The 22,721-nt window shown below is 44.1% G+C and overlaps 1 protein-coding gene across 1 annotated transcript in view; it reads left to right on the forward strand.

Moving 5' to 3' along the window:
- METAP1 (methionyl aminopeptidase 1) overlaps positions 1 to 22,721 on the forward strand; it is a gene marked incomplete in the record, with an annotated part of 1,416,310 nt that overhangs the window by 297,439 nt on the left and 1,096,150 nt on the right. Inside the window, 1 exon segment of the mRNA XM_044061024.1 lies at positions 17,633 to 17,742. Within this exon segment, the coding sequence (XP_043916959.1) occupies positions 17,633 to 17,742 (110 nt within the window).

Genomic DNA, 22,721 nt, shown 5'->3' on the forward strand with positions numbered 1-22,721 from the left:
TCATGGCATCTTGTATTCTGGTGCTTCCCAATGCCAAACTGCATATGAGGAAGTTGCAATGGTATCTCAAAAATGTATGGACACAGCACTGCCAGGATCTGGACACTGTCATTCCAATAATACCTTGCATTCAAAAGGAATTTTTGTGGTGGGCTCAGGAATGTCACCTAAACAAGGGACTCTCTGTGACCCAGCCAGAGGCGAGTCAAATTTTAACGACAGATGCCTCGGACAAAGCTTGGGGAGCTCATCTAAACGGAAAGTGGATACAAGACAAGTGGCCTGTCAGACTACAGCATCTACATATCAACTTGAAGGAGATGTTAGCAGTCCAGTTTGCATTAATAGCTTTCAAGGATTTACTTCTTCCAGGGCAGGTGTTGATTCTAACAGACAACACAACTGTCATGTGGTACATCAACAAGCAAGGGGAACACATTCTTATCCTCTATGCAGGCAAGCAATGATTTTGTGGGAGACTGCTCTCAGTTTACAACTAAGTCTTCAGGCAAGGTTTCTGCCGGGAGCACAGAACTCCTTAGCAGATGTGTTAAGCAGACAAATCATGGATCCCCACGAGTGGAAACTGGATCTTCATGTATTTCAGAAATTGACAGTGTCCTGGGGAACTCCAGACATCTGTTCGCTTCTCCACTAAACCACCAGCTGCCAAAGTTTTGCACAAAGAGGTTTCATCCCACAGCTTGGAAAGTGGATGCTCTTTCTTTCAGTTGGAAAAATCTTCATGTGTATGCCTTTCCTCCTCTGCCTCTCCTCCCAAAGGTACTTCTGAAGGTCAGGCAGGACAAGCCAAGGATGATTTTGATAGCTCCAGATTGGCCTCGACAGCACTGGTACCCATTACTGAGAAGTCTAGTACGGAAGCCTCCATGGCCTTTGCCTTTGATTCCACATCTGTTGTCCCAGGAGGACAGTCATTTGCTCAATGTCAAACTTCACTCTCTTCACCTAACAGCCTGGCATATTCTGTTTTAAACCATAGAGGGTCTCAACTTCCACAACAAGTTTTGAATGTGATTTTGGAAGCTAGAAGGCCTAGTACAAGGAAAGTGTACGCAGATAAATGGAAGAGATTTTGTTTTGGAGTGCAGCTAAGGATTTGGATGTTTCTGAGCCTGATTTAAGTGTGGCTCTTCAATATCTTACTGAGTTGTTAGACAAAGGTTTGTCCTTCTCTTCTATTAAGATTCATGCTGCAGCAATTTCAGCTCACTACGACTGTGACCCACCATTGTTTTCTCATCCTTTGTTCAAGCAATTTCTTAGAGGGGCAAAGAATATAAGACCCCACGAAGGGCTCCTACTCCTGCTTGGGATCTCAATTTTGTGTTGGAGAAACTCACTCTACAACCTTTTGAGCCTGCAGCTACTGCTGAGTTGAAATATTTATCATGGAAGACTGCTTTTTGTTGGCCATTACCTCTGCAAGAAGGGTTTCTGAATTGCAGGCCCTTATGGCAGTTGAGCCTTTCTTAATTTTCCATAAGGATAGGGTATCTTTACGAAGTAATCCTTCCTTTATGCCTAAAGTGGTTTCTAGTGTGGCTTTAAACCAAACTATTCATTTGCCTACTTTTTATGCAAATCCCCAAAATAAAGGGGAAAAGATTTTGCACACTTTAGATGTACACAGGCAGTTGCGATATTATTTGGACAGAACTAAAGGGTTCAGACAATCTCAGCAGTTATTAGTTTCTTTTGCTTTGTGCTCTCAGGGCAAGCCCGTGTCAAAACAAACTATTTCTAAGTGGATTGGATTTTGCATTGCTTTCTGTTATTCCCATCATGGCAAAGAGATTCCAGCTGGGATTAGGCCTCATTCCACTAGGGCTACTTCCACTTCAACAGCTTTTTTGAGGGGGGTGGCAACTAAGGATATTTTGGAGGCAGCCACTTGGAGTTCAGTGCATACCTTCTCTAGGCATTACCACCTTCCATTGTACTCTAAATCCAGGGCTGGTTTTGCCACTGCTGTGTTGCAGGGCATTTTGGCAGCTCCTGCTTCATTATAGTTTAGCCATCCTCCCTTACCTCTGCTTTGGGATTCTACCCAAGTGTTAGGACTGCAGCAATGTGAGATGAAGAACATAGTACAGTTTTGTACCTACCATAAATGTAGATGTTCGAAGATCCACATTGCTGCAGTCCAATTTACCCTCCCTCCTTCCCCTCTGTAGTTTGAGGTGGTTGTGTGGGTTGGGTTATCCATCTGAGGTATATTGTGTATCTTGTATATATTGTACATATTTTTTGTGTTAGGCTGGTTGGTTGTTTAGTTGTTGTCTAAGGGTTTTGACCTTTCTTTTTAGGGTCTTCTGACATCTGGGGCAAGAAAAGACTGAGGATATGACGTCGGTCATGCACATTTGTACCCTGACGTTCTGATGTCAGTCAAATGCGCCTTGACCGACGTCAGCCTTATACTCTGATATTCGGGCCGACCGAGGGACAGCGGACTACCCAAGTGTTAGGACTGCAGCAATGTGGATCTTCGAACATCTACATTTATGGTAGGTACAAAACTGTACTTTTTCAACTCCCAAACAAAAGCTATCAGTGTTTCAGCACATCTGTCTGCCTTTGGAATGAGAGCATCCTCTGTCTCTTCAGCAGGGGGACACACTCCTCCTGTGGCTGCTTGGATGATCTCTCTGGCCATCACTCTTACTCCACTGGCAGCACTGAGGTGTGTAGTGTTGGAGATTTTGAGTGTTTGACTCACAGAAGGGGGATGACTAATGGTCAGCAGGTATAGAGAGAGAACATGTATCCTTTTTGAGATTAGCTTCTCCCTGCCTTATAGCCATTGAGCCTTGGCATAGGCTGTGGCTCCCCAAAGATCCTAAATTCAGATAACACAGGTACTTTAGTAAAGTACGTGATGAAATAAATGATATGTGAACATTGTTAGAATGTTTTAGGAGTGTGTTGGCAAATTGGCAGTTTACCTTGTTCTACAGGGTGGGTCACTGTAACATGCATCAGTTTGGGTTATAGTGAATAAAACACCATCTTAGTGCATATTTTTATATGAAACCATAAAAATACTGCTGTCTGTTTCCATTCCTTGGCCATCACCCCAGTGGCTTGCGTTTGACCAGTGACTGGTGTGCTGGAGGATCCAGCTGGATAGGGAAAGGAAGCAGGGTATGCTTGTGTCTCCCACGTGGCAGGTGTTGGTGAGGTTTATGATCTGGAGTATGTAGTCTGCCTACTGTTCATGGTGGTGAACTGGAAGTAGAAGGGTGGGAGTTTCAGGCAGTAATCTATTTTATTTATTTTTTTATTTTACATTTGTTTACTGGGAAAGTCCATCTGGTCAGAAACCCATTTTCAGCGGAAGCCCGGGGAGAAAAGTTCCACATACAAAGCACTATAACAGAGACACATGGATTCTTATAAGTGCATATAGACATTACATAGCTTTACATGGTGAGGTACTAATATACAAAAAAAATGTATCCAGATATATGCTTACCTATACTTATGATAAATGCATACAATATAGTATGGACAGAGGAGTCCTCATACAACAGTTAAACTCTATTCCATATTGATTCAGTAAGTTCAAAGCTTAGAAAAAGCAAAATATAATTTTTAAGTTATTGTATTTTACAAACATTTTTAGAGATTACAGTGGTTATGAATTATTGTAGGAAAATTAAGATTAGCAAAAGGTTGCGGTAGTATTGAAGGAAGAAAGTAGATGTTCTTCATGTTTCACTGTTGCAGTCATCACACTTGGGTTATCTGCCTGCAGGTAGCCCTCAGTTGGTCTGAATACCAGAGACTTAGTATTTCTGCATCGGATGCTGTTGCTTCTTCCATGACGTCAGGGGTATTAAAACATGCAGCCGATGCCATTACATCAGTCTTTCTTGCTGAGGAGGAACCCGAAGCAGAAGCAGTTCGCAAGTGCCGGTCGGCCGCTACCTGAATTTTTCGTTTTCAAGTTGAATAATCCTTAAGTACTATAAAGCTAAGTACCCCGGTGGGGATCCTTTTTTCTTGCTCTAACCAATGTCAGAAAAAGTTAACAATTGTCTTGCCTGTGGAAAGCAAATACCTCACAGAGATTTTCATTCTTACTGTGTTCATAGGTTCATACTAGGCTATCTGCCCTATGGCATTTATAAGCCTAGTCAGTGTGTGTGTGGCTTTCGCCACCCATTTTAAATGAATTTTGCTATGCCCTTTTTCGAGGTTAGTATACTGTGTCTCTGTCTAACAGTGACACAGAAGTGATACCCGGGGTAAACCTACTTTCTCCCATCCACACAAGATTCCTCTTGAAGAGAGTCAATGAGGGACTCTACCTAACGTGGACTGGGATTTTATTCCAGAGTGAAGGGACCCTCTGGGTTATGAATCTGTCCCTCCAGCATGTCCTATTTATTTCAGTGCTGAGGTTCAAGTCTCTCGAGCGCGTAGCTCGATGGGATTTGGATTTTCTGAGGTGCAGCATGTCCATTAATTCCGGGTTGGACATGGCTTTATACGTCAGGCACAGATCGCCTCTGAGCAGGCGGTATGCCACTGAGTAGAGCTGGAGTTTCTTTAACCGGGCAGCATATGGCATCTGTTTGAGCCCTTTGATCCTCTTGGTGAGGTACTTTTGGGGTCTTTCCAGTTACTGCAGGTGTCTGGTAAGGTACATCCCAAAAGGGGCATTGTACTCAATTATGGGCCTGATGAGGGATGAGTAGAGGCACAATGACCTCCCCTGATCTAGATGTGAATCCCTTCATGATTAGGTGGGCTATATAAAATGTTTTTCTAACCACTTTGGCCACGTGGATTTCAAATGAGAGATTGCTATCAACTTGGGTCCCCAGGTCCCTAATTACTTCTTCTGTACTTAATGGATTACCACCTATGTGGTAATTTGTGGGCACTTTGTTTTTGCCAAAGGGGATGACTATACACTTTTTGGCGTTTAGCTTGAGGCCTTGGCTCTGGCACCAGTTGTCTGTTTCTATGAGGTCCTTTTGTAGGATGCTTGTGTCTGCTGGAGAGTCGATTATGGCGCCTAGTTTGCAGTCATCTGCGAACTTGGTCAGACACAGTCCTTCCATGTTGGCCTGTACCTCCGAGAAATATATACCGAACAAGAGAGGTCCCAGGACTGAGCCTTGTGGGACGCCACTTGTAACTGGTTTGGAGTCTGACATGGCTCCAGCAATTCTAACCATGTGTGGGTTCTGTCCTTGAGCCAGTTTGCAACCCATCTAGTGACATAGGGGTTTATATTTAAGCTGGTGAGCTTATCTATATTGCCCGAGTGGGGTATTGTATCGAAGGCATTTGCGAGGTCCAGGTAGGCTGTGTGGACCACCTTCCCCTCGTCAATGGCCTTGGTGACTGTTTCAAAGAAATCGACCAGGTTTGAGGCAGGATCTGCCCTTAACAAAGCCGAACTGGGTAGGATCCAGTGTCTGTAGGTCCCCATTATCTTTATTTATGAGGTCCATGATGATCCTTTCCATAGCTTTGCAGACCAAGCTAGTCAGGCTTATGGGGCGATAGTTTCCAGGATCCGTTGAGGCACCACCTTTGTGGAGAGGGACCACTGTTGCTGTACGCCACTCTTTGGGTAACATATCCTGTAGTAAGGCTGAGATTGAACAGTAGTTTTATGTTTGGGTTTAGCTCTTCTTGGAGTTCATGTAGGACGCAGCCCGGGACACCGTCTGGTCCCATTGATGCTGTGTTTTTTGCTTTGGAGATGTCCGGGGGGCAGCACCCTGCTGGGATACATATTTGCCCTTTTGGTGGGGCCTGTTTAGGCCCAGACAACAACGTCCTTCGCTGTCTGTTTTGTGCCTTGTTTAATGCCCGAACCATTCGTCGTCTGGCTATCTCCATATTCTGAAATGGCTTCGGTAAGCCATCTGACTGCCGATCTTCTGAAAAAAAACATAAGGATCAAGACAGAGACCGCATAGGTCCAAAACTGCCGACGACGCTTCCGTTAAGCTAGTCGCCAGTCCGCAGGTACTCAATGAGGTGCCTTTGCAACCCCTGATGTCCACTTCTTTGGATTTGCAGGCCTCTGCTGAGACCCATTCAGAGTCCGGTATGCCGTGAGATGCTTCTTTGACTATGGAACCAGCGGATGTATCTACCTTAAATGGATCTTGAGCCGTTGTGCAGGCAGCGGCTTCTGAGGGAGTTTTTCATCCTACTGATGTTCGAATCCAACAGACTTCATTTTTAACCAAAACTACCATGTTTCTTAAGCCTAGAGTATGCACTACGCCTTGAAAACCGACCAAAGCGCATGCTCAGCCTCTCATGCCACAAAAACAAATGCTTAGAATGGTTGAAGACCTTATGACGCTGATTAGGGGGAAGCCAGCCTTTCTCGGTAAGCGACAAAGAACCCAGTCCCCTTCAGCTTCTATAGACCAGGAGTCCGATGACTGACCTTTCTGATTAGGAAGACATGCCCTTACCAGCCTATGAGGATTCAGATGCAGAGAAATCCTTTCCCTGTGCCTCCCTTCCAGAGGATTCTTCTTTTGGTGAAACCTTGCATACTTTGAGAGCATTTCCATTGGGAATGCCAAGACCATCCTCAGTCCAAAAAGCGAATCTGATATTTTTTAGAGTTGCGTCAGCATAGGCCTTTAGCTATACCCCCTGTCCTGGATGTTGTGGATTGTTTTCTTGGAATCTAGTCTTACTCCAGACACTTGACCTTCGGCCCCTAGGAAACCAGAGTACCTGTTTCTCACAAATTTCTTTTCAAGAATCCTACTGCTGACCCAGAGATCATTTCCCAGGGCCTAAAGGCATTAAGGCTGCTAGAGCCAAAAAGCCTACACCTTTAAACAGGGATTCCAGAGCTTTGGACAGATTGGGTAAGAAGGTATATACCTCTGCAACACTTGCTGTCAGGGCATTGAATTGCCAGTTTCACATGGTGAAATACTAGCAACATATTACGGAACGTAACAAAAAGTGGTAACCTTTCCAGATTGTGCAGAAAATAATCTGAAGAAATAAGGGATCTAGGGACCCATGTAGATAGTCAGCTTTCCTTTGATAACCATGTTGCCAAAGTGGTTAGAAAATCCTGTGTGACCCATCTGATCATTAAAGGGTTCGCATCAAGATCTAAGGATGTAATGGTGCCCCTCTACTCTTCCCTCATCAGACCCATTATTAAGTACAATGCACTAATTGGAATGTACCTGGCTAGACATCTCCAGCAGCTGGAGAGACCACAGAGGTACCTAACCAAGAGGATTACTGGCCTCAAACAGTTGCCCTATGCAGCACAATTGGAAAAGCTAAAACTGTTCTCTGTTGCATACCGCCTTCTCAGAGGCGATCTCTGTCTAACGTACAGAGCCATGTCCAACCCAGAATTGTTGAACATGCTCCATCTTAGCAAAACCAAATCTACTCGAGCTACACGCTCTAGGGATATAAGCCTCAACACAACAATTAATAGAACATGCTGGAGGGATAAATTCCCTTCGCAGAGACTTCCCTTACTATGGAGCAGGGTCCCAATCTACATAAGACAGAGCCCTTCACTATCACTCTTCAAGAGGAACCTTGATGAGTGGATGGGTAACAAAGTTCACACCGGGGATCACACCAACAGCACTACTAGATAGGGGCCAAGGGTACTAGCTGCTAGTACAAGGGTCTAGGGAACTACTAAAGGGGAGGTGAACACCGCACAACGTGGCTGGGCTAATATATGCCTTCGGGCAGATAGCCCAGTACCAACCTATGAACCTATGCAGGAGCTTATACACTCTGCAAACCAAGATGTCCTTCATGGATGCATCTGCAGTCATAACAAGTGGGTTGTCCTGTCGTCAGGCAGCCCTGCAGTCGGCCGGATTCCAAAGTCTGGGTCCGGCTTCGGCTGATGTCGCACTCCACCCGACGTCATCTCTGTTGGTCTTCGGGTATAAAAGCATCAGCCGACGCCATTTTCCTCAGTCTTTCTTGCCGCGTGGCGCCCGAAGCAGAAGCTGTTCGCAGGTGCCGGTCGGTCGGATCCAGAGATTACTTCTACCGAATACTACTTCGAAGACTTCTAAAGCTAAGTACCCCGTTGGGGACTCTTTCTTGCCTCAGCCGATGTCAGAAAAAGTTAACAATTGTTTAACCTGTGGGAAACAAATACCTCATAAAGATTTCCACTCTTACTGTCTGCCTTGTTTAGGCCCAGCCCACGACGTAGCAGCCTGTTGGCCCTGTGCCTCTTTCAACCGACGAACGCTTAGGCGTCGGTCGGGGTTTGCAGAACAGTTTTTCGGTACTGATTTTGCGTACATTATGCCGTCGGATCCTCCGACTACCCCCAAAAAGCGCAAAGATAAAGACCGACACTCGCGGTCCACGGTTTCGGCCGAAACCACGGTAAAGCAAACGAGTGTCTCGGTTTCGCGAAACCGAGAAAACTGCTCAAAGTACAGCTGAACCTATTCTTACAACTGAGGCCCCTGCTACAACTCTTGAATCGACCTCAGAAATTTTACCCACTACGGTGGTTGACTTATCAGACACCATCCCTTGGATGTCTCTACCCCAGCACGTGGTGCTGCTAGGCCTCCAGCTGCCATGTCCATTAAGGCCTTCGCCAGGGCTAAAGCAGCCAAGACTACTAAAACAGTGCCTGTTAAACCCCCCACATCCAGGCCCTCTTCTAGTTCTCAAATGCTTTCTTTGGCAGAAGATTTAATTTCTTTAATTAGAGGATCTCAATCTCATCCAGACAGGGCCTCTCAGCCCCCAGAGAAGAGACCTAGGGCAGAGCCCCCTGAGCCAGTGTCTTCTGATGATTCTGCTGATGAATCAGACATAACTGACCAGCCTGAGGCTCCCTTCTCCAATTTTGAAGATTCTGATGCTGAAGAATCCATTCCAGCTGCTTCCCCACCAGAAGAATTCTCCTTTGGGGAAACCTTGCATGCCATGCGAGAACAGTTCCAATGGCAGCAACAGGATTTTCAGACTCCAGAAAAGACTTAGGACCTTTCTGCACCTCCCACAGCACAGGCCCTTAGCTATACCTCCTGTTCTCTCTGTGGTGGATGATGCTTTCAATGATGTTTGCTCCGCTCCAGATTCTTTACCCCAGCCCCTGCCAAACCAGACAGATTTTACAGGGTGCCAGATACTCATCACCACCTTTACAAGGCCCCACTTGCAGACCCAGAAACTATATCCCAGGGTCCCAAGGCAGTAGCCGCGACCACAGCTAAAACCCTATTCCTTCTGAAAGGGAAGCAAGGTCACTAGACAGATGGGGTAAAAAGGTCTACACTTCAGCTACTCTCTCAGCTAGAGCTTTAAACTGTCAGTTTCACATGATACAATACCAAGAGTTTATGCTTGATCAGTTAACTAAAAAACTAACCACTGATGAATCTCTTGATAAGAAATATGTAATAGAGATGGTAAATAACATACAACAGGTTAGCAACCATTCCTTAAAATGTGGCTATGATGCACTGGAGGCTTCATTTAGATCAGCCATGACAGGCACAGTGATAAGAAGGCATGCATGGCTAAAGGAACAAGCTTTACCAGATCATGTTAAAGCTAAGTTGCTAGATGCTCCTATGGACAAGACAAGTTTGTTTGGTACACCTGCCCAGCAGGTTATGAAGAAAATGGAAGAAAAGGCAAAATCTGTTCAAACTGTTAAAGATTTCTTGCAGGTTCAACCCCAAGGTTTAGCAGGAACTGGCCTGCCAAAAATTGGTCCTTTCCTGACTCCACAAAATTTCAAAGGGGCAGGAATAGATGTTCCAGAGGCAGAAACCAATCCAGAGGAGGTGCCTACAGAGGACGACAGTGGCAAGGTAACAGAGGCACAGACACAGCCACTGCCACTACATCAGCACAACCACAGTGACTTAATCCTAAATCCGCCTACCAGGGAACAAATAGCAGCTCCTCTAGGCGGAAAGTTAACCTTATTTTCAAAGAACTGGCACTACATAACAAAAGACAAGTGGATTTTACAAACCATAGATCAAGGTTACCGGTTTCACTTCCACACTTTACCAGTCAAAAGAGGAATGCCAAATCTACCTCCAAATCAAAAAACAGAGGCTCTACGCCATTTAATGGAGTTAGCAAACATGAGAGCTGTGGAAAGAGTGCCAACAGCAGAACAAGGAAAGGGGTTCTACTCCAGACTATTCCTAGTTCCAAGAAAGGAAAAAAGTTGGAGACCAATTCTCGACCTGTCCACCTTAAATACATACATCATTGTCCCAAAATTCAAAATGCTGACCCTACAGCAACTTCTTCCCATGCTGGGCAAGGAGTCTTGGCTGGTAACTCTAGATCTCAAGGAGGCATACCTGCACGCCCCCATTCGACCAATCTGCAGAAGATACCTCAGATTTCTTGCAGGATCAGAGCACTATCAATTCTCAGCATTGCCCTTTGGCTTATCTACTGCGCCCAGAGTATTCACAAAATGCCTGGCATCAGTAATCGCCATTGCAGACTACAGGGAATTCAAATTTACCCATACCTGGACGACTGTCTGCTACAAGGGGACAACAAAAGCAAGCTGACAACAGATTTACAAAGGGTCATTTACTTGCTACAAGGACTGGGATACACAGTCAATCTACAAAAGTCAAGGCTGATACCATCCCAAACAAGGACATTCTTGGGCGGAATTGGACACAGTACAACAAATGGCATTCCTGACTACAGAAAACAAAAGAACTTCCTCTTTACTTCTTGGCACTAACAAAACTGAACAAGTTAACAGCAAGAAAAGTTCTGCAGGCCTTGGGCTTCATGGCATCATGCATAATCTTGGTCCCATTTGCCAGACTACATATGAGGAAACTACAGTGGTACCTAAAGAATTTATGGTCCCAACACAGACACAGTCTAGAAACAGAAATCCCACTAATTCCATGCTTAAAACAGGAGTTCCTATGATGGGCTCAGGCATGCCAGTCAAACCCAGGCCTACCCTTTCGCAGATGTCAACCAAGCCAGACCATCACAACAGACGCTTCAGACCTAGGATGGGGGCCCACATGCTGGACAAATGCGTGCAAGGATTGTGGACACAGGATCAACTTCACCTGCACATCAATCTAAAAGAAATGCTGGCAGTAAAACTGGCAATCCAAAAGTTCAAACCATTTCTCAAAGAGGGCCAGTTGATGATAAGGACAGACAACACCACAGTCATGTGGTACATCAACAAACAGGGAGGCACTCATTCATACCCCCTATGCAGAATGACCTTGGAGCTGTGGACCCTGGCACTCAGCTACAACATTCAGTTACAGGCAATATTTGTACCGGGAAAGACAATACCCTAGCAGACATATTAAGCAGAACCACTTCGGATGCCCACGAATGGAAGCTGCACCCGGACATCTTCAAGACCATCTCGAAGAAATGGGGAATGCCACAGACAGACCTATTCGCATCACCTCTCAATCACCAGCTCAAAAAATTCTGCACAAGGACATTCCACCCACTAGCATGGAAAGTGGACTCACTCTCCTTCAACTGGAAAGGCCTAACAGCATATGCATTCCCACCTCTTCCCTTGATACACAAGGTACTACTAAAAATCAAGGAAGAACGTCCAAGGATAATCCTGATAGCTCCAAACTGGCCAAGACAACACTGGTACCCACTACTGAAGAGCATGTCTCGAACAATATGTGGCCAATACCCTGATGCCTTTGATGTTAACTCAGAACAACTACAGCATCATACATCCAAACCTAAAACGCTGCAACTGACTGCATGGAACATCACATAGCAGCAGCTAATCCAGAACTTTCCCAAAGAGTTAAAGACATTATTCTTGAAGCACGCAGACCTTCAACAAGAAGGAACTATGCTGGAAAATGGAAAAGGTTTGTCATTTGGAGTACGGAAAGAGGAAAAGATGTGTCAAACATAGATATGCCTAACATTCTGGAGTATCTGGCCGAACTTCTTCATTCAGGCCTGTCCTACTCCTCCATCAAGATACATGCATCAGCTATTTCAGCAGAATACAGCTTTGATCCACCTGTTTTTCGCACCCTTTGCTCAGGCAGTTCCTCAGAGGAATCAAGAATGTAAAACCTCCAAGGAAACCACCATTACCAGCTTGGGATTTAAACTTTGTGCTAGAAAAGTTGACACTATCACCCTTTGAACCAGCAGCAACAGCAGACCTACAACACCTGTCATGGAAAACTGCTTTCCTACTGGCAATTACTTCAGCAAGGAGGGTTTCAGAACTACAGGCCCTAATGGCAGTGCAACCCTTCCTAATCTTCCACCAAGATAGAGTGTCCATGAGGACTAATCCTACATTTATGCCCAAGGTGGTATCCAGAGTGTCTTTAAACCAGGCAATCCACCTACCTACCTTCTTTCCCAACCCACAAAACAGAGGGAGAAGAATACTGCATACCTTGGATGTACATAGACTGCTACGCTACTACTTGGACAGAACAAAAAAGTGCAGAAAGTCTCCCCAACTTTTTGTAGCCTATGCAACAGGAAGGGAAGGAAAAGCTATTTCCAAACAGACAATCTCCAAATGGATAGGAAATTGCATACGATACTGTTACTCCTTCCATGGAAAACCAATTCCACAGAACATAAGACCTCATTCTACAAGGGCAACAGCCACTACCACAGCCTTCTTACGAGGAGTGGCAACCAAAGACATTATTGAGGCTACTTGGACCTCCGTGCATACATTTGCCAAGCATTATAATTTGCCTCTATATTCCAGATCCCGAGCAGGGTTTGCCATTGCTGTACTGCAAGGGATCCTAAACACACCATAATCTACTTTTATCCTCCTCCCCTAGTTGGCTATGGTATTCTACCCACTTGTTATGACTGCAGATGCATCCATGAAGGACATAGTACAGTTTTGTACCTACCATAAATGTAGATGTCCGAACTGGATAGCATCTGCAGTCAGGATTACCCTCCCTCCTTCCCCTCTGTGGTACTCCTAGGGTGTTTACCCTCCTAATAGCTAGCTGTTGGGGAGTCTTTATGGTGTATTTGTTTGTATATATGTACATATATGCTTATTGTTGTGTTTACCTCTATCTATTTGGAAACATTGGCATCTATCCAAATTTTAGCCTGCAAGAGGGCTACTGGCATCTGGGGCAAGAAACACTGAGGAAAATGACGTCGGCTGATGCTTTTATACCCGAAGACCAACAGAGATGACGTCGGGTGGAGTGCGACATCAGCCGGACCCGGACTTTGGAATCCGGCCGACTGCAGGGCTGCCTGACGACAGGACAACCCACTTGTTATGACTGCAGATGCTATCCAGTTCGGACATCTACATTTATGGTAGGTACAAAACTGTACTTTAGTAAGCATACTGTGCAGTGTGGCTTTGATGGCCTAGAAGCATCTTGCAGAGCAACAGTCACTGGCTCTTACTGAGAAGACATGCTTGGCTGAAGAAGCAGACCTTGCCAGGTTATGTCAAATCTAAATTACTAGACACTTCTTTGTTTAAGGACTTTGGCACAAAAGCAGAAGTTCTTAAAAAGGAAGAAAAGGCTAAATCTATGCAAACTGTTAAAGAATTCCTACAAGTGCAATCACCTAGATTCAGTAGGCATTGCCCTTCAAAACACTGGTCCTTTCCAGCCCTTCCCAAACAAGACCAAGGGGAAACAGACCACCCAGACTACAGTCACAGGGTATGCAGATATCTAAGCAATGAAGTGCCCCCACCCCTAAAGAAGGGAGTGGTAAGCCACCTCCTTATAGAAAAAGCTCACAATGACTCCTCATATCTACTTCCCAGCCCTGCCCAGTTGCTTGTGCCCCTAGGAGGAAAGCTTGCCCTTCATGCAAAAAACTGGATGTCCATTACTCAGGACAGATGGGTCCTCAACATTGTATCCCAGGGGTACAAATTTTATTTCCATTCACTGCCAACCCCAAGCTGTTTTCCAGACCTTCCTCCAAACCAGTGGGCAGAGGCTCAAAATTAAGTATTTTCCTCTGTTCTACTGGAACAGGCTGAATAGCTCTGATACTGAGCAGGGCATCAAGGATTCTACTCAAGACTATTCCTGGTACCCAGGAAAGAGGGCTGTTTGCACCCAATACTGGATCTTTCAATTCTCAACACCTTCCTGGTGGTACCAAAATGCAAGATGCTTACCCTGCAACATCTTCTCCCTGTGTTAGCCAAGGATGCCTGGTTAGTCACCCTAGACTTAAAAGAAACCTCTGCACATCCCCATAAGGGAGTTATGCAGGAAGTGTCTACGTTTCAGGGCAGGGTCTATGCATTATCAGTTCTCTGCACATCCCTTTGGCTTATCTACTGCGCCCAGGGTATTCACAAAATGCCTGGCTCCAACCATTGCATACTGCATGCAGAAAAATATCCAAATTTACTCATACTTGACGACTGCCTGATTCAGGTGGACAGTCAGGAATTGCTGCTTCAACACCTGACATTTGTAAAAGGCCTTCTCACTTCATTGGGGTACACCATCAACGAAAAGAAATCACAGCTGGTACCCAGTCAAAAGATTGTATTCCTGGGAGCAAGCTTGGGCACAACTTCCCAGATGGCATTCGTCACTTTAGAAAAACAGATCTATCTGCCAGACTACTACAAAAAAATGGCCACCAGAATCCAGCTATCTGCAAGAAAAATACTGCAAGCCCTAGGGTTCGTGGCCTTATGTATTCTACTAATTCCATATGCAAGACTGCATATAAGGAAACTTCAATGGTACTTAAAATCTTTGGTGCCAACATTCTCAGGACCTGGAAACAAGTCATTCCTATCTTACCTTGTCTAAGCACAGAGTTCCTTTTGTGGGCAAAAGCATGCAACCACAACAAGAGACTGCCTTTTGCTCAACACCACGCCACCCAAACCCTAACCACAGATGCATCAGACTATGCATGGAGGGCTCATATGGCTGGCAGATGTATTCAAGGCCACTGGAGTCAGTCAAATTCTCCTGCACATCAACCAAAAAGAGATGCTAGTTGTACAGTATGCCCTGACAGCTTTCCGATACCTACTCCTTCCAAGACAACTGCTGATAAACAGACAACGCCACACTTATGTGGTACATCAACAAGCAGGGGGAACCCATTCTTACCCCCTCTGCAGGTTAGCCATAGCCCTGTGGAACATGGCCTTGGACAACCAAATCCATCTACAAGCTCAATTCCTGCCAGGCAAACAAAACTCACTGGCAGACGACGTAAACAGAAATCTCCTAGACCCACACGAGTGGAAGTTGGAGCCCAGCACCTTCAACCTTCTGATCCCGAATGGGGGACCCCAGAGATGGATCTCTTTGCCTCCCCCCCGACAACCACCAGTTGAGCAAATTCAGCACCAGAACCCTCACAGCAGGGCCTGGAAGGTGGATGACCCTATATCCTTTCAATGGGAAAACCTCAGTCTGTTTCTTTCCTTCTCTGCCCCTTCTCTCGCAAGTATTACTCAAGATAAGACAGGCCAAAGCTGCTTCTAATTGCCCCAGACTGGCCACGCCAGCACTGGTACCCACTCCTGCGCAGCCTGACAATGGTGCCACCCTGGCACCTACACCAGACCCCAACTCTGCTTTCCCAGCAAAAGGGACAGATTTTACACCCACAATTGCAACCCCGAAATCTTGCAGCCTGGCTTATTCCTTAAATATCCCACCAGCAACCCTAAGCAAACAGGTGCTGGATGTCATCCTTGAAGCCAGAAGGCCTAGTACTAGGAAATTCTATGCTGAAAAGTGGAAAAGGTATTGTTCTTGGATTCAGTCTGAAGGAAAGGAGACAGCACTGCCCTCCTTACCTCAAATCCTGGATTACCTAGCAGAAATACTCCACAGAGGCCTATCCTTCTCCTCCATTAAGATCCATTCCTCTGCCATCTTGGCTCATTACAATACTGAGCCCACATCTATTCTCTCACCGTCTCATCATACAGTTCCTGAGAGGGGCAAACAACTTAAAGCCACCAAGGAGAGCACCCACTCCTGTGTGGGACCTTAACTTTGTACTGTTTAAGCTCTCGCTTCCCCCTTTTGAACCTGCTGCTTCAGTAGAGTTAAAATTCCTCTCATGGAAAACAGCCTTGCTTCTAGCCATCACTTCAGCTGGAAAGACTGAGTTACAAGCACTGATGGCTGTCGAAGCCTTCATTATTTTCCATTCTGACAAGAGTTTCCCTCAGGACTAACTCTTCTTTTATTCCTAAAGTGTCAGGTGTGGCTCTCGACCAATCCATCCATTTGCCTACCTTCTTTCCTAATCCTCAGAATAAAGGGAAAGGATCCTGCACTGTTTGGATATGCACAGACAGCTCAGGTTCTACCTTGATAGGACTAAGCTTTTTAGAAAATCTGACCAGCTGCTAGTCAGCTTTGCAACAGGGGCAGAGGGCAAGGCCATTTCAGAACAAACCATTTCCAAATGGATAGCACACTGCATCCATTTCTGCTACAAGCACCATGGAAAACCAGCCCCTCATGGGGTCAGAACACATTCCACTTGGGCTACATCTACCTCTACAGCATTTCTCAGTTGAGTCCTTACCAGGGACATACTGGAAGCTGCTACCTGGAGTTCTGTACACACCTTCACCACGCATTACCACCTGCCTATCTTTTCCAAATCCAGGGCAGGATTTGCTACAGCAGTCTTGCAAGGCCTAGTAGCCAGCCCTAACTCTTCTTGACTGCCTCCACCCTTCCTCAGCTTTGGGAATCAACCCAAGTGTCATGACTGCAACAGTGAAACACGAAGAACATTGTACAGTTGTGTACACTTACCATAAATATAGATGTTCGAGTGTATTCACTGTTGCAGTTCTGGTTTCCCTCCCTCCAGCCCGCTGGTTTTCTCTATTTCTTAATCTCTTCTCTCTATGGCTATTCATACTGGTATTGGTATTTACTTTTTACTGGTGGTGTTTTCCCCACTATTTCTTAGCTCCCTATTTGGGGGCTCCTGACATTTGGGGCAAGAAAAACTGATGTAATGGTGTTTGGCTGCCTGTTTTAATACCCCCTGATGACCTGACTTCCTGGAAGAAGTGACCGCATCGGACACAGGAATACTAAGTCCCTGGTACTCTGGCTGACTGAGGGCTACCTGCAGGCAGATAACCCAAGTGTGATGACTGCAACAGTGAATATACTCCAACATCTACATTTATGGTAAGTGTACACAACTATACTTTATGATTTATAGAATATATAGATAGCAGTAAGTCAGAAAAGCAGTTAACAAACCCTCTCTGCACTGTTGCTTGCTCAATTGTTGGACATGCTAAAAATGAAGAACCCTTTGGTTATGTAGGTGATGACCATGCCATAGCCACATGGTCACCCCAGGAAGGGTAACAAATGGCTGACTGCAGCAATGATGGGGACTTGGTAAGCAGGTGGGAGAAATAAGATTAAGACAAAGAAGCATGATGTTTCTACTTTGTTTCTTAATCTGTTGAAAAAAAATCACAGCTTGACCTTTTTATTTTGTTTGAAGTAATGTGAAAGTGTTTAAAATTCAAATTCAGTAATTCATATATGAATGCAAATTTGCAAAGTGGTCCTTTATTCACTTTTTTATGTTCTAGAGGACGAGAAGACAAAACAGGAACCCTCCAAGAATGTGGACAATGATGTTAACACAGACCCATGGCCTGGCTACAGATACACTGGCAAACTTAGACCGCACTATCCAGTGGTATGCAGCAACTTATTTTTCACTTGCTGTTTAGTAGAAATGATTGAACTTTGCAAAAACATTTTGACTGAATCTTTACCATTCTGAAGTCTTAAGCATTTTTGTAGTGTACTACTCAAACTAATTGAAATGTTTTGTCAGCAGCAATTGAAATCGTTGGTTTACCTGTCCATTTTTATTGTACTACTAAAAGAACTTGGCACAGATGAAAAATACATAATTTGAAAATGTAAGAACGTACTTAATCTTTAAACTTCCATACCAAACAAGTGTCTTTTAAGGACCTCAAAAAAAGGCACTGATATTTGTGGCATCCCAGATCCACATAGATGGAAAGTTTGGAAAAAACAAGGACAGACAGCAGAGGAATATGTCTTAATGGATTTTAATTCTTTTGTTTTGGAACCACCAGCAACCTCTGTTTGGCAGCATAAGGCAGTATGTTGTAAGCAGCTCTTTAAATATGTTGATTGTAGGATTCCTTGTTGTATAGGGAAGTTTGATGAGCAGGAGTTTATAGTTTGCAAGATCAAACTGGCAAGTAGTGTAGGCTCTGTAGAATTGTTGGTGGGTTACTAACGGGTAAGCAAAAGTCAAACAAAGACTGCTGACTAGGAGTGTGGAGTGAAGCAATAACAAATTGTAGAAATAAAATACTCAACTGCCACGACTGAGTAACACAAAAAAATCTTTATGAATAAACAGGTGAGCACTTTCGTGGTAAAGAAACACCGCTTCTTCAGACCAAGAGTACAAACTCAGTACACATTTAAAATAAATACAAATCAATCAGATTTCCAAAACTAAGTCACATGTCAAAATACTAATATAAAATGGAAATAAGGGAATTTATAAGGCACCTATAAGGATGAAGAACTAGGCCAAATCTCTTGTATCATTGTAAAAACAGACGATCAAAGAATGGTTAAAATAAAAGTACACTTTCACTCTATAACAAAGGGCCTGTGCAATACCTTCTTGGCGATAAAGGAGAGATGCTGAACGCACAAACTCTCTCCTCACATTGGATAAAACTTTAAAATAGCTTCTCTTCTCCATTGATACAAGAGATTTGGTCTGGTTCTTCATGCTTATAGGTGCCTTTATAAATTCCCTTATTTCCATTTTATGTTGGTATTTTGACATGTGACTTAGTTTTGGAAATCTGATTGGTTTGTACTTGATTTAAATGTGTATTGAGTTTGTATTCTTGGTCTGAAGAAGAGGTGTTTGTTTACCACGAAAGCGCTCACCTGTTTAATAAATATTTTTCGTGTTACTCAGTTGTGGCAGTTTGGAGTATTTTATTTCTACAATTTGTCTTTACTAACAGATAAGCTGTGTTACCACCAAATTGTCAGAGGTGTGTGCAAAGCTATATGTGCTCATTTAAACATAATCTTGAAGCCCTTTGTATAGGGAGTTGCAGTAATCCAGGTGTGATGAAGGTAGGGCTTATACAGCCACAACTAGGAATTAAGTGGTAATATGTTTGATCCAAGATATTATCCTAGACAAACAAGCATACAGCTGATGATTGGTCCCTGGAGTGTCTGTCTGAAGTCTAAGATAACCCTCAGTTTATGTGCCTTAGTCACAAATTCAACCCTGTCTGTTCCATAAAAATTACAGGAATTTAAGCATTGAAGGTACAAGTTCCTGAGCATGGCATGGGTGGCCATTTCAAGTCATTGCACTGAATGCAAGACTGTTAGCAAGCATTGCGAACTGTCATTTGTAATGGCATACAGAGCTGGGACAGATGCAAGGGGAATGTAAGATGTAGCGTGCTTCATAGCATAGTAGTGATAGTACAGATGTTTATAGTATAGTGTTGCAGTAATAACTCTCGAGACTTCTGCTGGAGAACGTGCAGCATTTAGTTTGAATTTCAGAGCTTAGTACCCTTTCCTCTGCAAGGCTTGGCCATTGCCTTTTCTAAGTGGATGTCAGGATTTCATTGGAATAAAAGGGATGTCTACCCGTGTTATCTTCAGTTTGTTTTAGCAGTTTTAATGAAGACTGATTGTGGTGTTCAGAAAACAGTTAGCATCCTAGTTAAGGCTGACTTCATTGTTGGCAGATAAGTATTCCATTGGGGAACAGATATCTTTCTATATATATTTTTGTGCGTCTTGTGTTATGATTGATGAACAGTAACTTTTGGGCAGTTGGATAAATGTCAGGTGCTGAGAATGAGTAATTGCATTGTGTAGTGTCTTTTTTTTCCCCATTGGCCTTGGCACAGTGCTGCAGAGTTTAACCCGAAGAAAGTCAAGCTGAAGGCAAACTCGAAAATCCAGCTGTAATTAACCTAACCAGATCAAGCTGCTCATCTAAGAAAGCAACGGCATTGTCCAAATCTACAGCTGACAGTTAATGGGGGAGAAGTAGTTTGAGACGTGCTATAGAGAAGTTATGCGTTGAGGCCCCTATGTATGGCTTCTGCTTTGACTAAGGCCTTTGAGGTTGCCCCTTTGGAGGCACCACCTACTTGGATGACAGCACACCCTCCCAAATAGAGTACCTTCAGTAGTCTGTCAGTTTGGAAGACTGTCTGTGGACCTCTGGTTCTGGCACCTCTTGTTTAAAGAGAAAGGGTGATATTTCCTGTCTTTTGGCATGGTGGATGTCAGTAATAGGATTAAGGTGTCGGATGCTTACAAATATTCTGATGCTGGTACAGTGGTGTGTACCTCAAAGGCCATGACCAAAGAGCCCAGACAGAAATGGATGCCTTCTAGTTTTGTGGCAGCTTGGGGTTGGCCTCATCCCATGCCACATCTTATGTCTTTTGTAAATTAATCACAAAAGAATAGGGAAACTTCACCACCCTTGAAAACTCTGACTCTGGAAGAAAAAACTGACTTACATTGACCTAAATGTCTTCCATTTTGTGCGAGTTTTACACCGAGTGCAGTACTGTCTTTCACTTCTCCACAAGATGTGTCATTTGGAGGTACACTTTGTATTATGAGGGATTTCATCAAATGTGAAGCTGAGGAAGTCTCCATCCTGGATGAACAGCAACACTATTCTGGGCCTACTTGAACCTAGCTTTGTAGACAGTCTTCCATTCAATTGAAGCCCTGGAAGATACTTTTACAAATAAATCCTTGGAGCCAGATTTCTGACTCTTGTGCTGTCAGGAAGCCAAGCCATTTTTTGCAGGGTTAATTCCTCCAAATACAGTCTTAAAACTGAGGATCAAGCTGCAGTGTCCATGGAGTCCAGGAATAGACAAACTGTTACTCCTACCAAAAATGTATTTCCTGGGGACAGAGAAAGTAAACTTCTCAAAAGATTTGGGAAAGTTATCTAGCTTTCTGCTACTCAGGTTTTCAGGTCCTGTAATTGCCAGACAGGAATGCAGAAGTATCAGGGGACTCTCCTGCTCCAGCTAAAGGAAGGCTAAGGAGATAGAAGTCAAGAATCGAACATGAAAGCAAAGGTGCTAGATCCTGTGTAATCTCTGTTCTTAGATGGTCAAGAATTCCATTAGATGTTACTGATTCATGCATCATGCAAAGTAGCAGCTACTGGGTCAGTCAAAAAGATGAATGCTTGGCTGAGGGCACAGACCCTGCCAGCCTATGTTAAAACACAGCTCCTTTATGTCCGACTGGAGAAGGAACTTAGTTTTGGACCTTCTGCAGAAAAGGTGCTTGACTCACTAATGCCTACAGTACTGTTCACACTGTTTTTAATCTTGTCTGCAGGGCTATTCATGTATGCTGCCTTTTCATATTCAAGACAACAGAGTTAGAAAGGCAGGCCACATACAGCATGCCTTTTGCACTAACTTGATGGCAGTACTAAATTTGCAATATTCACTGCTGCAGTTAAGCAGCTTAAATTTAACAAGAAATCTAAAAAGCCCCTTTTCTTCAACTGAAAAGATTTGTCATGCCTAATTGTTCTTTTAACTCTCAGCTTTAGGCATTGCTGTCCAACCTGCTGTCAGTCAGGAATATGAAACAAATGACTGCCGCAGACATTGATGAGCTAGGAGACTCGAGGAAAAGGGGGAAGACTACATTGTCCGTTAGTTATTTCATTATTTTGCACCAAATTACAGTAGTGGCTGCCCTATAAAAAGTTGTCTTTTCTACCAAAAGCAACAGGGGAGTAGAAAAGGCTTAAAGGCCTATATAGGAAAAGTCATTAAGCAGACCCAACAGAGATTTTGGTGGCTGTCGGAGCCAAGACCCAGAGAGGGGAAACTGCTGTGACTTGTCTACGTTCATCCCACTTCAGCACGGACACTTCCTAATACCTCTTCAACCTATTCTGACACAATGAACAGGGGTCCTTTGAAACGTTGGAATGAAATAACCCAAGACTAGTGGGTGCTTTATATTTTAAGGCAGGGGTAAGCATTTAAAGCAAAAATAAATTGACACTCATTCGTTTCAGTCCTCTTGCATGATGCAGAGTTGAAAATTTTTTCCCATGCACTGAACTCAAATAAAATAGTCATATTTTCTTGTCTAAAATGTTTATTGCAGGAGTGTAAGACCAGCAGGGGGATCACAATTTCTCAAGAAATCAAAAAGATGTTTCTGCATTCAGTTTTCTTCCACATACTTTAGCCCTTGTTACTTTAATCTAACTTGCACTTGATTTTCATTTTTCATCCATAGCACATCTGCTGACATGCTCCTCCAGACACCCTCTGTACTATAGTCCAGATACTGCTCCCATAGTGATTTTTTTTTTTTTTAATACAATGCAGCCTTCCAAGACACATGAACTTTTGATGATCTTTGTGTTTCACTGCTGCAGTCCTAACCATTGGGTTATCCATGATGTGGTAGTCCTCAGTCTGTCTGAATACCAGAGTCAAGGGTTTGTGCTTAGGCTGCTGCTGTCGCTTGCTGGATGACGTCAGGTCATCCAAGCTATAAAGGAGAACAGGCGACACCATTACCTCAGTCTTTCTTGCTGTGGAGCCTATAGCAGAAGCAATTTGGAACAGT

This window comes from Protopterus annectens, chromosome 2.part0 (assembly GCF_019279795.1).
Source record: "Protopterus annectens isolate FY-2018-M chromosome 2.part0, PAN1.0, whole genome shotgun sequence".
Taxonomy (NCBI): Eukaryota; Metazoa; Chordata; order Ceratodontiformes; family Protopteridae; genus Protopterus; species Protopterus annectens.